At 37.9% G+C, this 19,147-nt stretch overlaps 1 protein-coding gene and 1 non-coding gene across 2 annotated transcripts in view; one reads left to right on the forward strand and one right to left on the reverse strand.

The window, feature by feature from the left end:
* Positions 1-404: 404 nt before the first annotated feature.
* The window catches only part of LOC127214432 (melanoma inhibitory activity protein 2-like), a 30,581-nt gene continuing 11,838 nt past the window's right edge, over positions 405-19,147 (reverse strand). The window contains exons 8-13 of the mRNA XM_051174845.1: positions 15,067-15,189; positions 6,328-6,438; positions 5,650-5,728; positions 5,463-5,509; positions 4,616-4,706; positions 405-547 (exon numbers count right to left, since the gene is read on the reverse strand). Coding sequence (XP_051030802.1) covers positions 405-547; positions 4,616-4,706; positions 5,463-5,509; positions 5,650-5,728; positions 6,328-6,438; positions 15,067-15,189 — 594 coding nt within the window. The remainder of the gene's footprint in view (positions 548-4,615; positions 4,707-5,462; positions 5,510-5,649; positions 5,729-6,327; positions 6,439-15,066; positions 15,190-19,147) is intronic.
* On the forward strand, positions 3,241-3,369 carry LOC127214434 (small nucleolar RNA SNORA61). The gene has a single exon (XR_007833837.1). It is a non-coding gene; the product is annotated as a small nucleolar RNA SNORA61 (small nucleolar RNA).

Consider the following 19,147-nt stretch of genomic DNA (forward strand, 5'->3'; position numbering starts at 1 on the left):
TACCAGATACTGAGAAAGGTAGCTTGGGAATTCCAACATATTTACATTTTGTTCATGAAGAAAATCGTCCAAGACAAAATAACATTCTTAAAAATGAATGATGTAGCCAGGTGATGTAGGGCACTCCTTTAAAACTAGCAGTCAGGAAGCAAAGGCAGGTGGATCTCTCTTAGTTCAAGGCCAGCCTGGTCTACAGAGTGAGTTCCAGGATAGGCTGCAAAGCTACACAGACAAATCCTGTCTTGAAAACACAAACAAACACCAAATTAAAAAAAAAAAAAAGAAACAACATGAATGATTCTATGTAATTGATAACATCCAATAATCAATGTGTAAAGCCTCTAATACATAACATGCATTTAAAGACATTTCACTTGCCATTCACTGGAGTTACCAAACACCTCTCACCTGTGAAGCATCCTTTCATTGTCTTGGTACAGCTCCCTCATCACTGTGATTTTCCTTTGAAGCTTCTGTTTCTCGATTTCAAGTTGTGTATTACCTGACTGCAAAGACACTTGTTCAGACTTGAGACTTCGCATATGCTCTAGACAAAGGTACAAAATCATAAAGAAACTAAAGGAATTAAAGAAATTCTTCAGTTCTTAATAAAGAAATTAAAGGAATTTCATACAATTAAAAACATATTAAAAATATTAACGATACACAAAGTTGGTCAGATCACTGTGACTTCAAAACCCACCTACTTTATAAAGATACACAGAGAAGCCTATCTTGAAAACAAAAATCCTTAATCACATGCCTAGGGTTTTTTTAAATGTATATGGAATCACTCAGACAATATACAATTAAAAATATGTCTTAAAATTTAGTGGCTAGAGATGGTAAGGGGAGTGTTTGTTTTTCCAAAGGTCCTGAGTTCAGATCTCAGAAACTACATGGTGGCTCACACAATCTGTAATGGGGTCTGGTGCCCTCATCTGGCTTGCAGGTGTGCATCCAGTCAGAAAATTGTATACATAATAAATAAATAAATCTTAAGAGAAAAAAAGATAATTGACAAGATTGGACATGCCCAGGGACATACAGCTATAGACAATTACTATACACAACAGTTCAGTTACTAATACCATAATAAATCAGTCTTTTTTTCAGTCTAAATTGTTCATGTGCTGTCATTCAAACTAGCTGATAATAAGTGTTCATTTCCAGTTTCCTGAGAGACCAAGACTCAAACAAAATGAAGACTGGAAAGAATAATGACTTTTACATTATTTCAACTGCTATACTACTGAATCACCCACAAAATTGGGGAGATAGCTCAGTCAGTAAGGTACTGGCTAAACAAACATGAGGACCAAAGTTTGGGTCATGAGCACCCATATAAGACCTGTCTGAGTGCTGAAAAGGGAAAAAACAAGATCCCTAGGGCTTACTGAGCAGCACAATCCAGGTTTAATGACAGCTTTCTCAATGAATAAGGGGGAAAGCAATTGAAGGAAAGCCTGAATATCTACCTTTGTCCTCTATATACATATGAATACAGACACACACAAAATGGATTAACAATTATAAGTGATTGTGAATTCTGTATGAACTAGCATACCATTATTTTTACATATCTCATTTTTTCTTTCATTATGATTAATACAACTCTACACAGCTCTAATATTAAAATGAGAACCTCAACTCTGACCTGCTCTAAGGTATCATTCCCAAAACATATGTGAACCAATCGAATACAAGAAAAAAATGCACTATACTTCAAAAGGGCCGTTTCAAAATCATAACAAGGAAAAGTTTAGTAACTATGTGCAATGGGATGTTATTATTCTAAAATGCAAGCTAAATAAACATATGGACCAAAAGAAAAGTTTGTGTCGATACAGTAATAGCAAAGGGAACGTGTACAGGAAATCATGAATAGTTGACTTCTGCAAAAATTGTAAAGTTATATCAGAAAAAAAAATGCCCATCCATGCTGTCTGCCAGATCTAACAAGTCACTTATCAAGAAATCAATGGTCAATACAAGCTGTAATATAATTGAATCATACTAATGCAAAGAAGCCTTAAAAAACAACACAGATTATTTTACCATTATACACTCAAGCTCTTTTTTCTAGTGTCTTACTTTATCTCATTTTAAAACTTTTAAAACTAAGTGTTTGGGAGACGTGGAGGGCAGGGGCTCAGAAGGAAGGGGACTGGGAAAAAGTATAGCTCAATTCAAAAAACGGGGGTGTGTGTGTGTGTGTGTGTGTGTGTGTGTGTGTGTGTGTGTGTGTGTTCACCTCAGCCTGCATGCCCAGGTGGGCAAAGGTCAGAGGACAACTAGCAGGGGTCTGTTCTCTCCTTCCACTGGAGACTGAATTCAGACCATCAGGCTCAGAAGAAGGGGCTTTTATGCACTGAACCCAGACACTATAATAGGGCACTGTACAGGCCAGGTGCAGTAATTTTAAGCCTATATAAAGCAGACATGTGAGAAGCTGAGGTAGAAATGTGAGGACTTCAAGAAGCCTGGGGTTACATAGAAACATGCATTTAAAGGAAGGACACTATAAATTACCAAAAAGGCCAGAATCTATGGGAGATGAGAGATGGTTAGAGAAAAATGCTCCCATATGTTAAAAATTAATTATTGAAAAATTTTATGACGCATTAAGGAAAGAATGTTGGGGCTGGAGACATGGCTCAGCAGTTAAGAGCAATGAATGCTCTTCCAGAGAACCTTGGCTCAATTCCGATCACCCACAGGGCAGCTCAAAACTGTCTGTAACTCCAGTTCCAGAGGATCTGACACTCTCACACCGACATATATGTGAGCAAACTCCCAATAAAGTAAATAAATAAAAAACATTAAATAATTTTTTAAAACACCATGGAAAAAGAAAAGGTGGATTTGGAGGAACGCTCTACACACACAAGAGTTTCCCATATTATTTGGTGGGGGGGGGATTAAGACTGGCCAAGAGAAGGAGTAAACAATGGAATAACTGGTGAACTAATTGCTTGCTACACTGGTACTTCCTACTAAGATACATGTACGTTAATGTATGCCTCGATAAAGCTGCCTTGAAAACAGAGTGCCTATTCCTCTCTGTATCTTCCACACTGTTACTACTATTCTCAGATAGCAGCATTTTTTTAATTAGACTAATGTTTTTTCAGGTCTAATAACAATACAATTAGTATAATCAGTGAGTAGGGCAATTTAATCCAATGGTTCAATCTTTTTTAAGCATTTTGCTCATTAAAAGTCTTAAAGGCCTTTGAGACCCTTTTGGTCTTTTTCTCATCAGATCTCAACCCTGGTCTTGAAGGTTATAAAGAAGATAAAGTACACTGAAGCTGGCCTCACAACGATGAAGTCTGGTATAGAGCATAGGTCCAGATTCAAATGGTTCTGGCTATCGTTTGGAAGACAGAATAAGTTAAGAATGAAAAGGAAGAAATGTGAAGTTCTGGGCAGCCGTGGCAATGGTTGACTACATATTGACGTTTCTTGTATTCATTGAGAGGATTATTTTGTTGATGTTGATTTCTGGTAGGTTTATATTCAGCTGTGTAATCAGTGAAGGGGCTTTGCCTGTGATCATAGGTGTAGAGTTAGAAACAGGCAGGAAAAGCATCAGGCAGGTAAAAATGAAGCTCTACAAGCAGAAGTTTTTGTCTTATGTTGCATCATTTAAGCAAGTGTAACAGGATCAATAAAGCCTGTTTTGAAAAGAAAATATAGATGAGGAGAAAAAAAAAAAAAAAAAAAAGATGCCTGTGGTTCCATTCTGAGTTAACCAGCACAGACATTTGAATATGTCCATCCATTCTTTTCAGATATAAAAATATGAATTTATTTCATTAACACAGTGAGATGTGATATACCTTTTACAGCACAAACACAACTGACAAAAACTATTTTTCAATGTGAACAAAATCAGCAAACTTTTTTAATGCTTTCCATAAAAAAATATATTTTTACAGGTGTAAAGCCACTCTTGTGTATGCTAATAAATTATATGAATATATTAAAATAGTAGACATTACAAGCTCAAGTCCTGAAGATCACTTTCTCAATTTTAAAAAATGTAAGGAAAAAATTAAATTTAAAACTTTTTAACATCTAAAACTATATCCAACATTGTACTCCTTGTGGTGGCTTGAGTGAAAATGTCACCCTAGGCTCAGAGGATGTGACACTATTAGGAAGTATTGCTTTGTTGGAGGAAGTTGTCACTGAGGGTGAGCTTTGAGGTTTCAGATGCTCAAGACTGACCCAGGGGCACTCTTCCTGCTGCCTGCAGATCTAGATATAGAACTCCTGGATCTTTCCCCAGCACCATGTCTGCCTGTGTGATCTTCTGCAGTGCAATTACTATGGAATACTACTTTATGGTATACTTATAATTTGCAGGCCCTAGAACTCTGAACTATAAGCCAGATCCAATGAATGTCTTCCTTATAAGAGTTGCCATGGTCAAGGTGTCTCTACATAGCAATAGAAACCCTAACAAAGATGCACCATACTCCACATTCTTACATACTTTTAATAATTTACATAAATATAAGAGATAATGGAATACATTTACCACTGACAGTAAAACTCAGAAGTAATTCATTCTCTTTAAGGAGACGTGCTCGTCAAGAACCCTTACCTGTAAGATCATCATTTGTTGCATCTATTTCAGATAACTGAGTATAAATTTGGTTTCTGTCTCCTTCTAGGGTTTTTAACGAAGCACTTAACTTCAAAGAAGGAAAAGAAGAAGAAAAGCAATTATCAATTACACAAAAGAAACACACATCCCCAATATACCCCATACTACTGTTCTGCAGTTATTTTCCCCGTGATGATGTTATCATGGACAACATAAAGACATCAGTGCAGCTGCCAAAGCAGCCTTCACCCTATACAATCAGGACTTTTTACACAGATTAACTAAGAACTGACAGAGGGAATAAACCAGAAGAAAACACAGCTATTATTTATTTCTCAAAAGAGTATATAGAACCATTGGAACCAGAAGAAAAGAATGCACATGGGGAATGATTAAATAAAACAATAATATTCTGAAGATATCTTTAATGGAAGAAATGAGTGTACAATTTGAACATTTCTAAATACTATAATTATAAAAATTTCTAAAGTTGATATAAAAAAAGAAATTGATAAGGAAATCCTAGGGGCTGGAGAGATAGTACAGTGGCTGCTCTTCCAGTGGACCTGAATTTAAGTCTCTACACGCACATGGCAGCTCACGACTGTCTGTAGCTCCAGTTCCAGGGAATCTCAAACCCTCATAAAAACAAGCATGCTGGCAAACCACCAATGCACAGAAAATTAATACATCAAAAGAAAAAGAAAATTCTCATCATTTATCATATAACCTTATACAAAAAAAATTAAAGCAATCTTTAAATTAGTTACTAAGGACACACAGATTTCATGTCTGCTGTAGGTCCTGCTCCTTCTCATCTAGATTTTTACATACTAATACAAACCTCAGTAGCATATATTAGCTTCCTCAAAGCTCCCTTAGGCTGATTACCTACAGTGAAAAATAAAACCATACTTAGTGAACACATCCAAATGAATACATTAGTTCTTTATCTAGTCTTGCAACCCCTCTTCTGGCCAAAATTAAATAATTTGAGGCTGAGCTTACTTGCTCTTGACTCTAATTCCAACATTTCACAGCTAAGACAAGGGGATTCCCATGAGGATAAGGCCAGCCTGGACTCCAAGGTGAATTCCAGGCCAGCTTGACCTACAGCAAGATGTTGTCTCAGTAAAAAGAGTAATTAAAATAAAATAATAATTTATATAAGGTAGAGTGATCTACACTCAGGAAGATAGACAGTGTACTACAGAGACCCAACAAGAACTGAATATTTACCTAAACAGTGTCCATGGACTTAACTATGCTTAGATTCTTATGGCATTACAGCATCCAGGTTAATTAGTCAACCGTGGCTTCAACACTAAAATTATTAATGAACCATGGCTCCAGTTAAGTACTATTAAACATAAATAGAATTTATGTTTCTTCTATTATAAAATAAAAATGAAAAATACAAATATTTTATATTACTATACCTTACTATAGTTCCCCTTTTGTTATGGAACTTAAGAGCTGTGTTGTTATAATGAAGAAATATAGGCTATAGAGAAGAACAAAAGAGAAGAAGTCTACAACTCTGAAGAGGTAAAGAAATATTTACACAAAAGACTAGCTAAATAAGGTGGAAAGGGAGCGTGGTATTTCATGAAGATAGACAAAATGTGCCAAGTCTAAGTATATGAGGAGCTCGATACACATGTGGAATGAAGAGGAAACAAGGAGCCAGTCGCCACAAGTCAGTGCACGTTATTCTCTAAGTCATTGTTCACTTCTACATCCAGATTACCATCATCAGTTACATCTTCCCCAAGCACAGAATTCCAGTCTTTCATCCTTAGCAGGCTCTCCATCAGAGACTGGATATTGAGTAAAAAGAGAAAACAAAAAGAGAAGGTAATGACTCATGATAATAGCTTTACAATTTAGAACTTAACTCATCTGAAATTCAATCCTGAGCCAATGAGATGGCTCGGCAGGTAAAAGCATCTGCCACTTAGACTGATAATCTGAGTTTAATCCCCAGAACCCACATGGTAGGAAAATTGCCTCCCAAAATTTGTCTTCTGAACTCCATACCCACATCATGGAATGCACATACCTGACACATACATACACAAGTAAATTTTTAAATATTATAATTTTTTAAATCAATCCCCATAAATAAATCCTTTTGTACCCTAAGTATCTCTCTGCAATTGAGATATGTAAACAGTTGGTTTTATCTTCTAACTCCACATTTAGGGACTATTAATCCTGAAAAACTAACTTGCTGAACATGGTACATCTTTTACCCCACCACTCAGAAGGAATAGGCAGGCAGATCTATGTGAGATGGGAGCCAGCCTGATATAATAAAGTGAGTTCTGGTAAGAAAACACTACCTCTTGAAACACTGTATGCAAAAATAAATATTATGGATATTATGGAAAGGAGGGATGGAGGAAGGGGAGGTAGTGAGGGAAGGAAGGAATGAAGGATGAAGAGAAAAAGGAAAAGAAAGAAGAGAAAACAAAATCAAATACAGTGTTTTATAATGGTTCATTCTTGTTAACTACAAAGCAATAAAATATTTTCTTTTGTGCGTATCATACACACATGAGTATGCAGGTGCACATACAGCTGCAAGAGCATGAGGCAAGAAGATGCAAGTGTCTTCTTCCATCATACTCTACCTTACTGCCTGGAGACAGGACCTCTCATGGAATAAGAACTCCACTATCTCAAAAGCATGGCTGCTCAACAGGCTCTAATCTCCACTGTCTCTGTCCCCTGTGCGGGACTCTCAGGCATGTGCAGCCATGATCTTCTTATGTGGGTGCTTAGAATTCAAACTCAAGACCTTATGTTTGCAGACCAAGTGCACTAACCCACTAAACCATCTCCCCACTCCCTAAAATACTTTCTTTTGACATTCTTTATATTTTTTACTAATTTACAGTTGGACTTGAGAGATAGCTGAGCAGTTTGGGACTTGTTACTCTACTAAAGCATCTAAGCTCTTTTCCCAGCACCCACATCAGATGGGTAACTTGTAACTCCAGCTCCAGGATATTCAGTGGTCTCTTCTGGCCTCTGTGGGAAGCATGCAGTGGCCAATAACATATGGAGTGGGATATGTTGTGTGGTGTTTCATCTATCTCCGAGACATACAAAAGCTATAAAAAAGATTCATACAAATCTATGAAAACATCATAGACATCTTGGGCACTGCACTCAGATGCACATTCCTATACATGGGCACATACAAATACACACCAACTAAAAAATTAACATCTCTGGCTGGAGAGATGGCTCAGCTGTTAAGAGCAGATATTATCTTGACAAAGGCCCAAATTCAATCTCACTACCCATATCTAGCATTTCTCAACTCCCTGTAACCTCAGCTGCAGGGACTACAACCTTTCTGGTTTCTGAGGGCCAAAAAACTCACATGATTATACCCACAAAAAACTAAAATACAGATTCTTGATTTATACAAGGAAGTAACTAGCTGGAGAGTCCAACTGAGACAAACAAAGACACGTTGTAAAATATTTTGAAGGAGTACTGGAAGACCATCAACTGATTTTTCTGCTGCTGTTGATATTCTTTTTTTTTTTTTTTTTTTTTTTTTTTTTTTTTGTGAAATCCGCCTATATCTGAGAGTCCACTCTGAGTTCCTGCCGCCAGCAAGATCCTTGACCCCTAAAGCAGGGCCTCTACTAAAGAAAGAGGCCTCAGCTGGAGAGTCCCAGTTTCCAGTGAGATCAGACTATCATGCAGAAACTTGCCAAGTTTCAGCTCAGCCTCTGTCCTCCTCCCCCAGCCATTGACTAGAGCCATTGGCTAGTGGCATCTTCTACATTATCCTCAGCCCTGACCCCATCCCTGGGTCCCTGTCTGTGGAGAGACCTCCTATAGAGCTTGGACTACCCAGAGATATAGATATTGACTCACTGACCACAAAATCCCACTGGGGAAGTATCATAGAGAGAGGGGGAGACCCCATCAACACCTACTGGAAGAAGCTATGAGAAGACGGCAATACAAGAAAACACCTAACAACAGAAAGACAAGCATGAAACCACCAGAATCTAAGGAATCTACACCAACTAGAATGGAACACAACAACAAAGCAGAGGAAGCAGAAGGGAACGACTTAAAAATTTCTGTCATAAAAATGATAGAGGCCCTCAAAGAAGATGTGAGAAAAATCCCTTAAGGAAATGGAGGAAAAAAACAAACAAAAAGTGGAAGAAATGAACAAATTCCTTAAGGAAAGCAAAGAAAGTACTGAAAGCCACCAAAAAAAAAATAAATAAATAAATAAAAAATTAAGCAGGTAAATGAAATGGTTCAAGACCAAAAACTAAAATAGAGAAAATAAAGGCAACACAAACTGAAGGAATGCTGGAAATAGAAAAACTGGGCAAAAAATCGGGAACTACAGGCACAAGCATAACCAATAGAATTCAAGAGATCGAAGAGAGAATCTCAGGTACAGAAGATAAACTAGAAGAAATAGATTCATCGACCAAAGAAAATCATAAATCCAACAAATCCTTAACAAAAAACATACAGGAAATGTTGGACACCGTGAAAAGGCCAAACCTAAGAATAATAGGCATAGAGTAAGGTGAGGAAGCCCAGCTCAAGTTGGTGAAAGCATATTCAACAAAATCATCGAGGAAAACTTTCCAAATCTGAAGAAGGACATGCCCATGAAAGTACAAGAAGCATACCGAACCCCAAATAGGCTGGACCAAAAAAAAAAAAAGACCCCTCCACATATAATAATCAAAACACCTAGCATAAAGAATAAAGAAAATTAAGCGCAGTGAAGGAAAAAGGACAGGTAACATATAAAGGCAGACCTATCAAAATTACACCTGACTTCTCCATGGAAACCCTCAAGGCCAGAAGATCCTAGAAAGATGTTCTTAAATATAAAGAGAACATGAATGCCAGTCTTGGCTACTATATCCAGCAAAACTCTCAATCACTATAGATGGAGAAAACAAGATATTTAATGACAAAACCAGATTTTCCCAAAACTTATCTACAAATCCAGCCGTACAGAAATTATTGGAAGGTAAACTCCAACCCAAAGAAGGTAACTACGCCCACAAAAATGTAGACAACAGATAATCCAACTACACCAGAAACCAAGGGTAAAGAAGAACTAATATATTCAAAATACCACTGCCAACAACAAACCTAAATCGAGCAAGCATCAACAATCAATGGTCCTTACTCACGCTCAATATTAATGTCCTTAACGCACCAATAAAAAGACACAGGCTAACAGAATTGATACGAAGACAGAATCCATCCTTCTGCTGCATACAAGAAACACATCTTAGCTCCAAAGATAGACATTACCTCAGGGTAAAGGGTTGGGAAAAGATATTCCAATCAAATGGAACCAAGAAGCAAGCAAGCATAGCTATCCTAATATCTAACAAGTTAGACTTCAAACCAAAATTAATCAAACAAGATGAAGATGGTCATTTCGTTTTCATCGTAGGGGAAATCCATCAACACAAAGTCTCAGTTCTGAACATCTATGCCCATAATACAAAGGCACCAACATTTGAAAAAGAAACGCTACTAAAACTCCAAGTTCATATAACACCTCACACACTTTTAGTGGGAGACTTCAATATACCACTCTCAACACTAGACAGGACCACCAATCAGAAACTCAACACAGAAACAAAAGAACTAACAGAAGTTATGTCTCAACTGGGATTAACAGACATCTATAGAACATTCCATCCAAAGAAAAAAGAATATACTTTCTTCTCTGCTCCACATAGAACCTTCTCTAAAATCAACCACATACTAGGTGACATAACAAACCTCAACAGATACAAGAGAATAGGAATAGTCCCCTGTATCTTATCAGACCACCATGCTTTAAAATTGGAATTCAACAACAACACAAATAGCAGAAAACCTGCAAACTCAAGGAAACTGAACAATGTGCAATTGTACCACTCCTAGGTCAAAGAGGAAATAAACAAAAAAATTAAGGACTTTCTGATATTCAACGAGAATGAGGACACAATATGCCCGAACTTATGGGACACCTTGAAAGCATTGCTACGAGGGATGTTCATTGCACTAAGTGCCCATATGAAGAAAACAGAGGATAGTCACATAAGAGAATTAACAGCGCAACTGTAAGCCTTAGAACAGAGAGAAGTGAACTCACCCGTAGAAGTAGATGCCAGGAAATAATCAACTTGATGGCTGAAATCAACAAAATAGAAACCAGGAAAACAATACAAAAAAAATCAATGCAACGAAGAATTGGTTTTCTGAGAAAATCAACAAGATAGACAAACCTTTATCCAAATTAACGAAAAAGCAGAGAGAGAATATGCAAATTAACAAAATCAGAAACGAAAAGGGGAATATAACAACAGAGGAAATGCAGACAATTTTCAGGTCATACTTTGAAAATCTGCATTCCACAAAAATTGAAATTCAAAGGAAATGGACAAATTTCTGGATAATTATAACTTACCAAATTAAATTAAGAACAGAAAAACAACTTAAATAGACCTAAAACCTGCAAAGAAATAGAAGCAGTCATCGAAAGCCTTCCAACCAAAAAAGTCCAGAGCCATATGGATTCAGTGCAGAATTCTACCAAACACTAAAGGAAGAACTAATACCACTACTCCTCAAACTATTCCACAAAATAGAAACAGAAGGTTCATTGCCAAACTCTGTTTATGAGGCCACAATAACCTTGGTACCCAAGCCTCACAAAGACACAACTAAGAAAGAAAACTATAGACCAATATCCCTGATGAATATCGATGCAAAAATACTCAATAAAATACTGGCAAACTGAATTCAAGAATACATCAGAGAAATCATACTCCATGACCAAGTAGGCTTCACCCCTGGAATGCAGGATGGTTTATCACACAAAAATCTATCAAGGTGATCCACCATATAAACAAACAGAAAAAGAAAAACCATATGATTATCTCCCTAGATGCTGAAAACTCTTTCTACAAAATTCAACACCCTTTCATGATAAAGGTCTTGGAGAGGTCAGGGATAATAGGAACATACCTAAACATAATAAGAACCATATACAGCAAACCAACTGCCAACATCAAACTGAATGGAGAGAAACTTAAGCCAATTCCTATAAAATCAAGAACAAGACAAAGCTGCCCTCTCTCTCCATATCTCTTCAATATCGTACTAGATGATCTAGCTAATGCTATAAGACAACAAAAGCAGATCAACGTGATCCAATTTGAAAAGGAAGAACTCAAACTGTCTCGATTTGCAGATGATATGATAGTTTATATAAGCAACCCAATACACTCTACCAGGGAACTCCTACAGCTGATAAACACCTTCAGAAAATTAGCAGTATACAAGATAAACTCAAAAAAATAACAATAGCCCTACTTTTTTCAGACGACAAAGAGACAGAGAAAGAAATTGAGAAGCATCACCCTTTACAATAGCCTCAAGCAACATAAAGAATCTTGGTGTAATGCTTACCAAACAAATAAAAGACCTATATAACAAGAACATTGTGGCTCTAAAGAAAGAAATTAAGAAAGACACCAGAAAATTGAAAGATCTCCCATGCTCTTGAACAGGTAGGATAAACATAGTAAAAATGGCAATCTTACCAAAAGCAATCTACAGATTCAATGCAATCCCCATTAATATCCCCCCACAATTCTTCACTGACCTTGAAATGATAATAATCAACTTTATATAGAAAAACAAAAGACCCAGGATAGCCTAAACAACCATAAACAATATAAGAACTTCAGGAGGCATCACCATTCCTGATTTTTAAATCTACTACAGAGCTATAGTTCTGACAACAGCCTGGTATTGGCATAAAAATAGACAGGCAGATCAATGGAATGGAATTGAAAATCCTGATATTAACCCACACACCTAATGAACACCTGATTTTCAACAAAACAGCTAAAATTATACAATGGGGTGCAGACAGCATTTTCAACAAATGGTGCTGGCACAATTGGATGAGGGTGTGTAGAAGACTGCAGATAGACCCATGTCTGTCACAAAACTCAAGCCCAAATCGATCAAACACCTCAATCCAGCCACACTGAACCTCTTAGAAGAGAAAGTAGGAGGTACCCTTGAAAATAACTCCATTGGCACAGACCCTGAGAAAAACAATTAATAAGGGACCTCTTCAAACTTAAAAGCTTATGTAAGGCAAAGGACACAGTGGACAAGACCAAATGGCAGCCCACAGACTGGGAAAAGATTTTTCACCAATCCTGTATCCGACAAAGGGCAAATTTTAGAACTCATGAAACTAGTCAACATAACACCAAATAACCCTATTAAAAAATGGGTTACAGAATGAAGAAAGAATTCTCAACACAGGAAATCAAAAAGGCTGAAAGACACTTAAGAAAATGCTCCACATCCTTAGCTATCAGGGAAATGCAAATCAAAACATCTTTGACATACCATCTTACTCCTGCCACAATGGATAAATTAGAAACACCAATGGTGACTCATGTTGGAGAGGATGTGGAGAAATGGGAACACTCCTCCACTGCTGGTGGGAACGCAAACTCATACAGCCATTTTGGAGATCAGTATGGCGGTTCCTCAGGAAAATGGGAATTAGTTTACAACAGGACCCGGCAATCCCCCTCTTGGGCATATACCCATATGATCCACATCCACACAAAAAAGACATCTGTTCAACTATGTTCACGGCAGCACTATTTGTAATAGCAAAAACCTGGAAGCAGCCTAGATGCCCCTCAATTGAAGAATGGTTAATGAAGATGTGGCACATCTACACAATGGAATACTACTCTGCAGAAAAAAATAATGGTATCTTGAAATTCGCAGGCAAGTGGATGGCACTTGAAGAAACCATCCTGAATGAGGTAACCCAGTCACAAAAAGAGGAACACAGTATGTACTCACCCATATGTGGATTTTAGACCTAGATCAAAGGATCACCAGCCTATAATTCACACCACCAGAGGAACTAGGATAGAAGGTGTATTCTAAGAGATTCATATAAAGTCCCTCACAGAACTGGGAAGGGACAAGTCCCCCAGAGCTCAGTTGAAGTGGGGGGGGGCAGCAAATGGAGAGAGAAGTAGGAGAAAACAAGAGGGAGTAAAGGAAAACATGCGCGACCAGGAAGATTGAGCCCGGTTAGGAGTAGAAGATGAGAGAGAGAGAGAGAGAGAGAGAGAGAGAGAGAGAGAGAGAGAGAGAGAGAGAGAACATAAAAGATGGAGCCAATAATGGTTTGAAGTTAAATTGAACACAAAGAAAGGTCTAGAGAGCTACAAGACTGCTGCCAACTAACAATCTGAGCTTCTGTGGAAAGGCTATCATAAATGCCCTTCCCGAAGAGTGAGATCAACAACAAACTTATCCATGTAGTACTAAACTTGTGCCTGATGGAAACAGGAGCAAACACCCATACATAAACACTGAGTCGAAGTAGAACCCAGATGCAGATGGAGAGGACAAGACCAGGCTGCAGAAACACATAGAGACAGCTTACCTGAACAAGAAGGAGCTAATGGGCCAGCAGACTGATAGCTGGGAAGCCAGCATGGGACTGACTCAGGCCCTCCTGAATATGCCTCTCAGCCAGAAGGACTGAGCAGTCTAAGGGACCTCAGACAGTGGAGCCAGGATGTATCCCTGTTGCACAAAAGGACCTTGTGAACACATCCCCCATGGAGGGATAACTGCCTTAACCTAGAGACAGGAGAGAATCCCTAGTCCCTACTTCACATGACGTGTCAGATCTACATGACCCCAACTGGATGGCATTCCCCTACATATGGAATTGGGGTGGGAGGATAGGAGGGGAGGGTGGATAGAGTGCATGTGAGAGGGCAGAGAGGGAGAGGGAACTGGGATGGACATGTAAAATAATAAATTAAATTAAAAAAAATGCTTTGACTCCAAAATTTAAGCTCAAGGACAAGTTACTGGGGAAAAGGATTTCTATTTTTGTTTCCACAGAAAATGAAAAGATGTGGATTCCTTCCAGACTAATGTGGTTTGATAAAGCCAGACTGCCTGAAACAGAGTACCAGGTGATCCTACATTCAAAACAGCTGGACAAAGCATCCTTACAGACTACAGCCAGGATTTCTGCATCTTCTTGGAATTACCTTGTCAGAGCCCCTTACCAGCAGGAAGTAGTTTGGAAGGAATGATGCCCAAATTGCCAAATATTGTCTAATGTTTGTTTTCATTTAAATGGAATTGGTTATATAAAATAACAAAAAGGTAAAAATCATTATTTTATTTCTTTATTCATGAACACTAGGCTAAAATACTGGCGAACAAAGACATGGAGTGTTAACATATATATTACAAATCTATGTATGTTCTAGAAGCATTTGAAATGTAACAAAAAGACACAATAGCAAATAAAAGCTGTTAAAATTATTTGAACTAAATAATTTGAACTAAACCCAACAAGCCATTACCTTGATCTGATTTTCCTTAACCTTTAGGAGTTGCTCTGCCTGTACGTTGGATACTTCGATTGCTATTTTCTGTTTATTGAGTTGATTCATTTGTTCTTTCATGACTTTAGCTTCTTCTAAATACTGACAGGAAAACAATAACAACGATGTGAAAGATAGCACAATGTTTAGAAGAATTTTTTCAATATCATTAAAAGATACTAAATGTGTTATTAAATGATATTAAAAAAAGATAGGGTTGCTACGTAAATAGGGACTCAGATGTGGTTCCTTTTTATAAAGAACTTTCAAAGCAGAAGACTATAAAATAAGAAATATTCTTCAATTCATTTACAAGGAAAATTTTAATCAAGTACACGATTTTGACACATACTTGTATGAAAAATCTAGTCAATTCTTTCTATCTTTGTACCCTAAATACTCTGCTACATCTCATTACTTTTGTTTGATTGTTTGTTTTGTTTTCCCAATAGAGTTTCTCTGCATTGTTTGGAGCCTGTCCTAGAACCTACTCTGTAGACCAGGCTGGCCTGGAACTCACAGCAGAGATACACCTGCCTCTGCCTCCCAGGTGTATACATGGTAGGACTTTGAAGTGAGGATGACTCAGTTTTTATTATAGTAAGGACAATCAACACAGGAGTCCTCACCACAATGTTTTCTAAAGCCTGAGATGATAGAACAAAGATGTGAAAGGAGAAGGCATCAACCCCAAAAGAAAATGGACAAACAGAAGGAACACGTGAGACCAAACAATCCACAGACAATAAAAGAAACATAGGCCAGTTAGAAAATCCTAAAATAAGATGACTTGACACAATCCAGAGAGGCTCATGATTGAAAGCAGTAGTAGTAGAGGGAGGAATGGAAACCAAAAGGGAAGAATTAGGGAACTGGAGAGACAGTAGAGTAGTTAAAAGCACATACTGCTCTTGCAGAGGACCCACACTCAATTCCCTGCACCTGCACTGAGTAGCTCACAGGTGCCTGTAATTCTAAATGATCTAATGTCCTCCTCTAGTCCCTACAAATGCCTGAACATATACCCACATACCAACACACAGATGTATACACATGCTCCTGATATCTCTCCTATTACCTCCCTGTACCTGTCTTCTCTCAAACATGCATATACACATCACATTTTCTGCCACTCATCTCATTTTTTCTTTTATGCATACATATAGCTGAATGTTTCATCCCTACTGGCAAGCTTCAATAGTGCTGTAAGGTGTTATGCATACAGCAGTCCAAACATATTCATCAATGTCACCTACCTGTGAAGCACACAAGCTGAAATAACAACCCAGCAGCAAGATGTGGCTTATGGTACCACAGTAGCATAAGTGTTATTAAAGTAAGCAACCACTTTCTAATTGGATTTAAGGCCAACCAGCTCAATGAGATGACATGTTGTCCAGTACAGCAATGCACACCTTTCACCTCAGTGCTCAGGAGGCAGATGCAGGGGGAATTCTGTGAGATCAAAGTCATCCTGATCTACATAGGGAGCTCCAGGATAGACAGAATTACTTAGAGAGATTCTTTCTAAAAAAATAAACTGGACCATCCCTGACACTATTAAGGCCTCTAGTCACTACACACAATTACACATATGTATCCACGTGAACAAATGAACACACACACACACACACACACACACACACACACACACACACACTCAACTAATCAGGTAGTCGTCAATATCATTATATGGAAGGGCTTTAAAGTTAGTCTCTCCAATCTTGGATTGCTATTTGGTCACAGAAGGCCTTACCCTCCCTGAGAAGCAGAAAGGGGATAGGGTGGGTTTTGGTGGGGGTTATAGGGGTGAATGGGAACATGAGGGAACTGGGATTGACATGTAAAACAACATTTTTTCAAATTTAAATAAAAAGGAAAAAAAAACAAAATTTAAATTGTCACAATAAATAGTTCTAGTAACCCACAGTTTCAAGAGTTTCCAGAATGTAAGAATCCAACATATTAATGAAACCCTATGTGACACATCATCACACAATCTCAGAGAGCCAGAGACAACAGAAAGATAATGTTCGAGAAGAAAAAAAGGGCAGCAAGCAAAGAAGGTCCCATAATCAACACATCATTCAAGTTTCAAAACCAAACATGGAAAGGGAAGACAATGCAGCAATATCAAAATTTTATTTAAAAAAAAAATGCAGCACAGCAGAAAGATCTCCTGGTTTGAGACCTGCATGAGATTATAGTGAGTTCCAGAACAGCCAAGACTATTACACAGAGAAACCCTGTCACACTAACAACAACAAAAGCAGAATCAAAACACCAAGAAGTGCAAATAAGTATCGAAATATCAGAAACATGAAAGAGAACAAGGAGTTAGAGCAATTTCTCAGTGGTTAATACCATGCACTGTTCTCCAAGAGGTCCTGAGTTCAGTTCCCAGCACCTATATCGGACTCATCACAGCCACTTATAACTCCAAGTACAGGAGATTCAACATCCTTCCCTGGCCTTTCAGAGCACCTTAATCATGAACACAAATGCACACAAATATAACATGCACAAAATTAAAAAAATAATAATTAATTTTGAAATAAAATCTTTTTAAAAATGGAAAATAAGACCTTTACAGCTATGCAATTGCCTTTTAAAATTACCTACTGTACCTTATTATCTGAAAGATAAACAAGTTAATTAATCACAAATGTTCTCTTTTGAAACAGGAAACAGAACATTTAAGATAAGGAAACAAGAATCCTTGGCTGCTGAGTGAACTGTAGTATCAGGACAAAAATGCCCAGTAGATCTATAGAACACATTTTTCTTTTTCTTTCTTTGCTCTTTCTCTTTCCTTCCTTTCTTCCTTCCTTCCTTCCTTCCTTCCTTCTCCCTTCTTTCCTTCTTGGAGACATGGTTTCTCTGGCTATCCAGGATCTCATTCTGTAGACCCGGCTGGGCTCAAAGTCACAGAAATCCACCTGCTTCTGTTCACAGTGCTGGGATAAATAGGTATGTGACACCACTGCCACTCATTACACATTCTTATTGGACTAGGAGAATCTAAGATTCCAAGAAAAATGGCCCCCAGAAGAAAATGAAGGAGTCCAAGAGTATCTATGGTTATTTCACGAGACCTGAATTTGGTTCCCCTTACAGACCATGTTGGGGATCTGATGCTTGTGGCCTCCAAAGGTACCTGCACTTGTGTGCACATATCTACAATCAAGTTACACACATGCACATAATTAAAATAAAAAATAGAACAGGAAAAATCTGGCAGTAGGCACACACATAACTTTGAACCCAGCAATTAGGAGACTGAGTACCTCAGTAAGTTCCAGGTCACCCTGAATTTCAATACAAGACACTCTCAAAAAAAATAACAATAATGACAATAATAGAATTGTAAATGAACAAATTAGCCAAGGTAGTTGAGTGATTGGCATTTCCATTGAGATAGATTACAAATATCCATTACAGGAAGCCAAGTAGTAAAATAAAACATCGGGCAACTCAGGATATATAGTCAAGTCAGACAGACTACTATTCAGAGATCCATAATACTGTAAGAAGAAAATGTCACACTAGTAATTTGGGAAGATAGTAAAGGCGTTTCCACAAGAGGAAAAGGACAGTATGTCTGTAACAAAGTAAAGGTAAGGACAAACACCATGTCACACCTGTGCACAGTCAAACTCTCACACCACACCCCCACAAACACCCCCATCTCAATATGCACACTATAGAAAGGAAGGAAAAGAGAGACAGCAAGGGAGGGAAAGGAAGGAAGAAAAGAGACAGAGGGGAAGGGGCCTGGGACCTGGGAAGACAAACAGATTTATGACAACAGCAGCGAGAGCACTTGTGGGTTAGTGTCTAGGAGAGAAGAGGGTGAGGATAAAAGGTAAGATTTCACTTTACATTACCCAAGAACTCCTCCCTCCTCTAGCACCCCAATTGGTAATCTGTTAACTCTTACTGCAGTCTTTATTGTGAGGAATCCTGTTAGCCGATGTCTCCTGTGAGAGTAAAAATTCTGACTGCCTTCTATCAGGGGAGAAGACAGATGGAAGAACACACTTTTAAATCCTTTATGGGA

This window comes from Phodopus roborovskii, unplaced genomic scaffold (assembly GCF_943737965.1).
Source record: "Phodopus roborovskii unplaced genomic scaffold, PHOROB, whole genome shotgun sequence".
Lineage (NCBI taxonomy): Eukaryota > Metazoa > Chordata > Mammalia > Rodentia > Cricetidae > Phodopus > Phodopus roborovskii.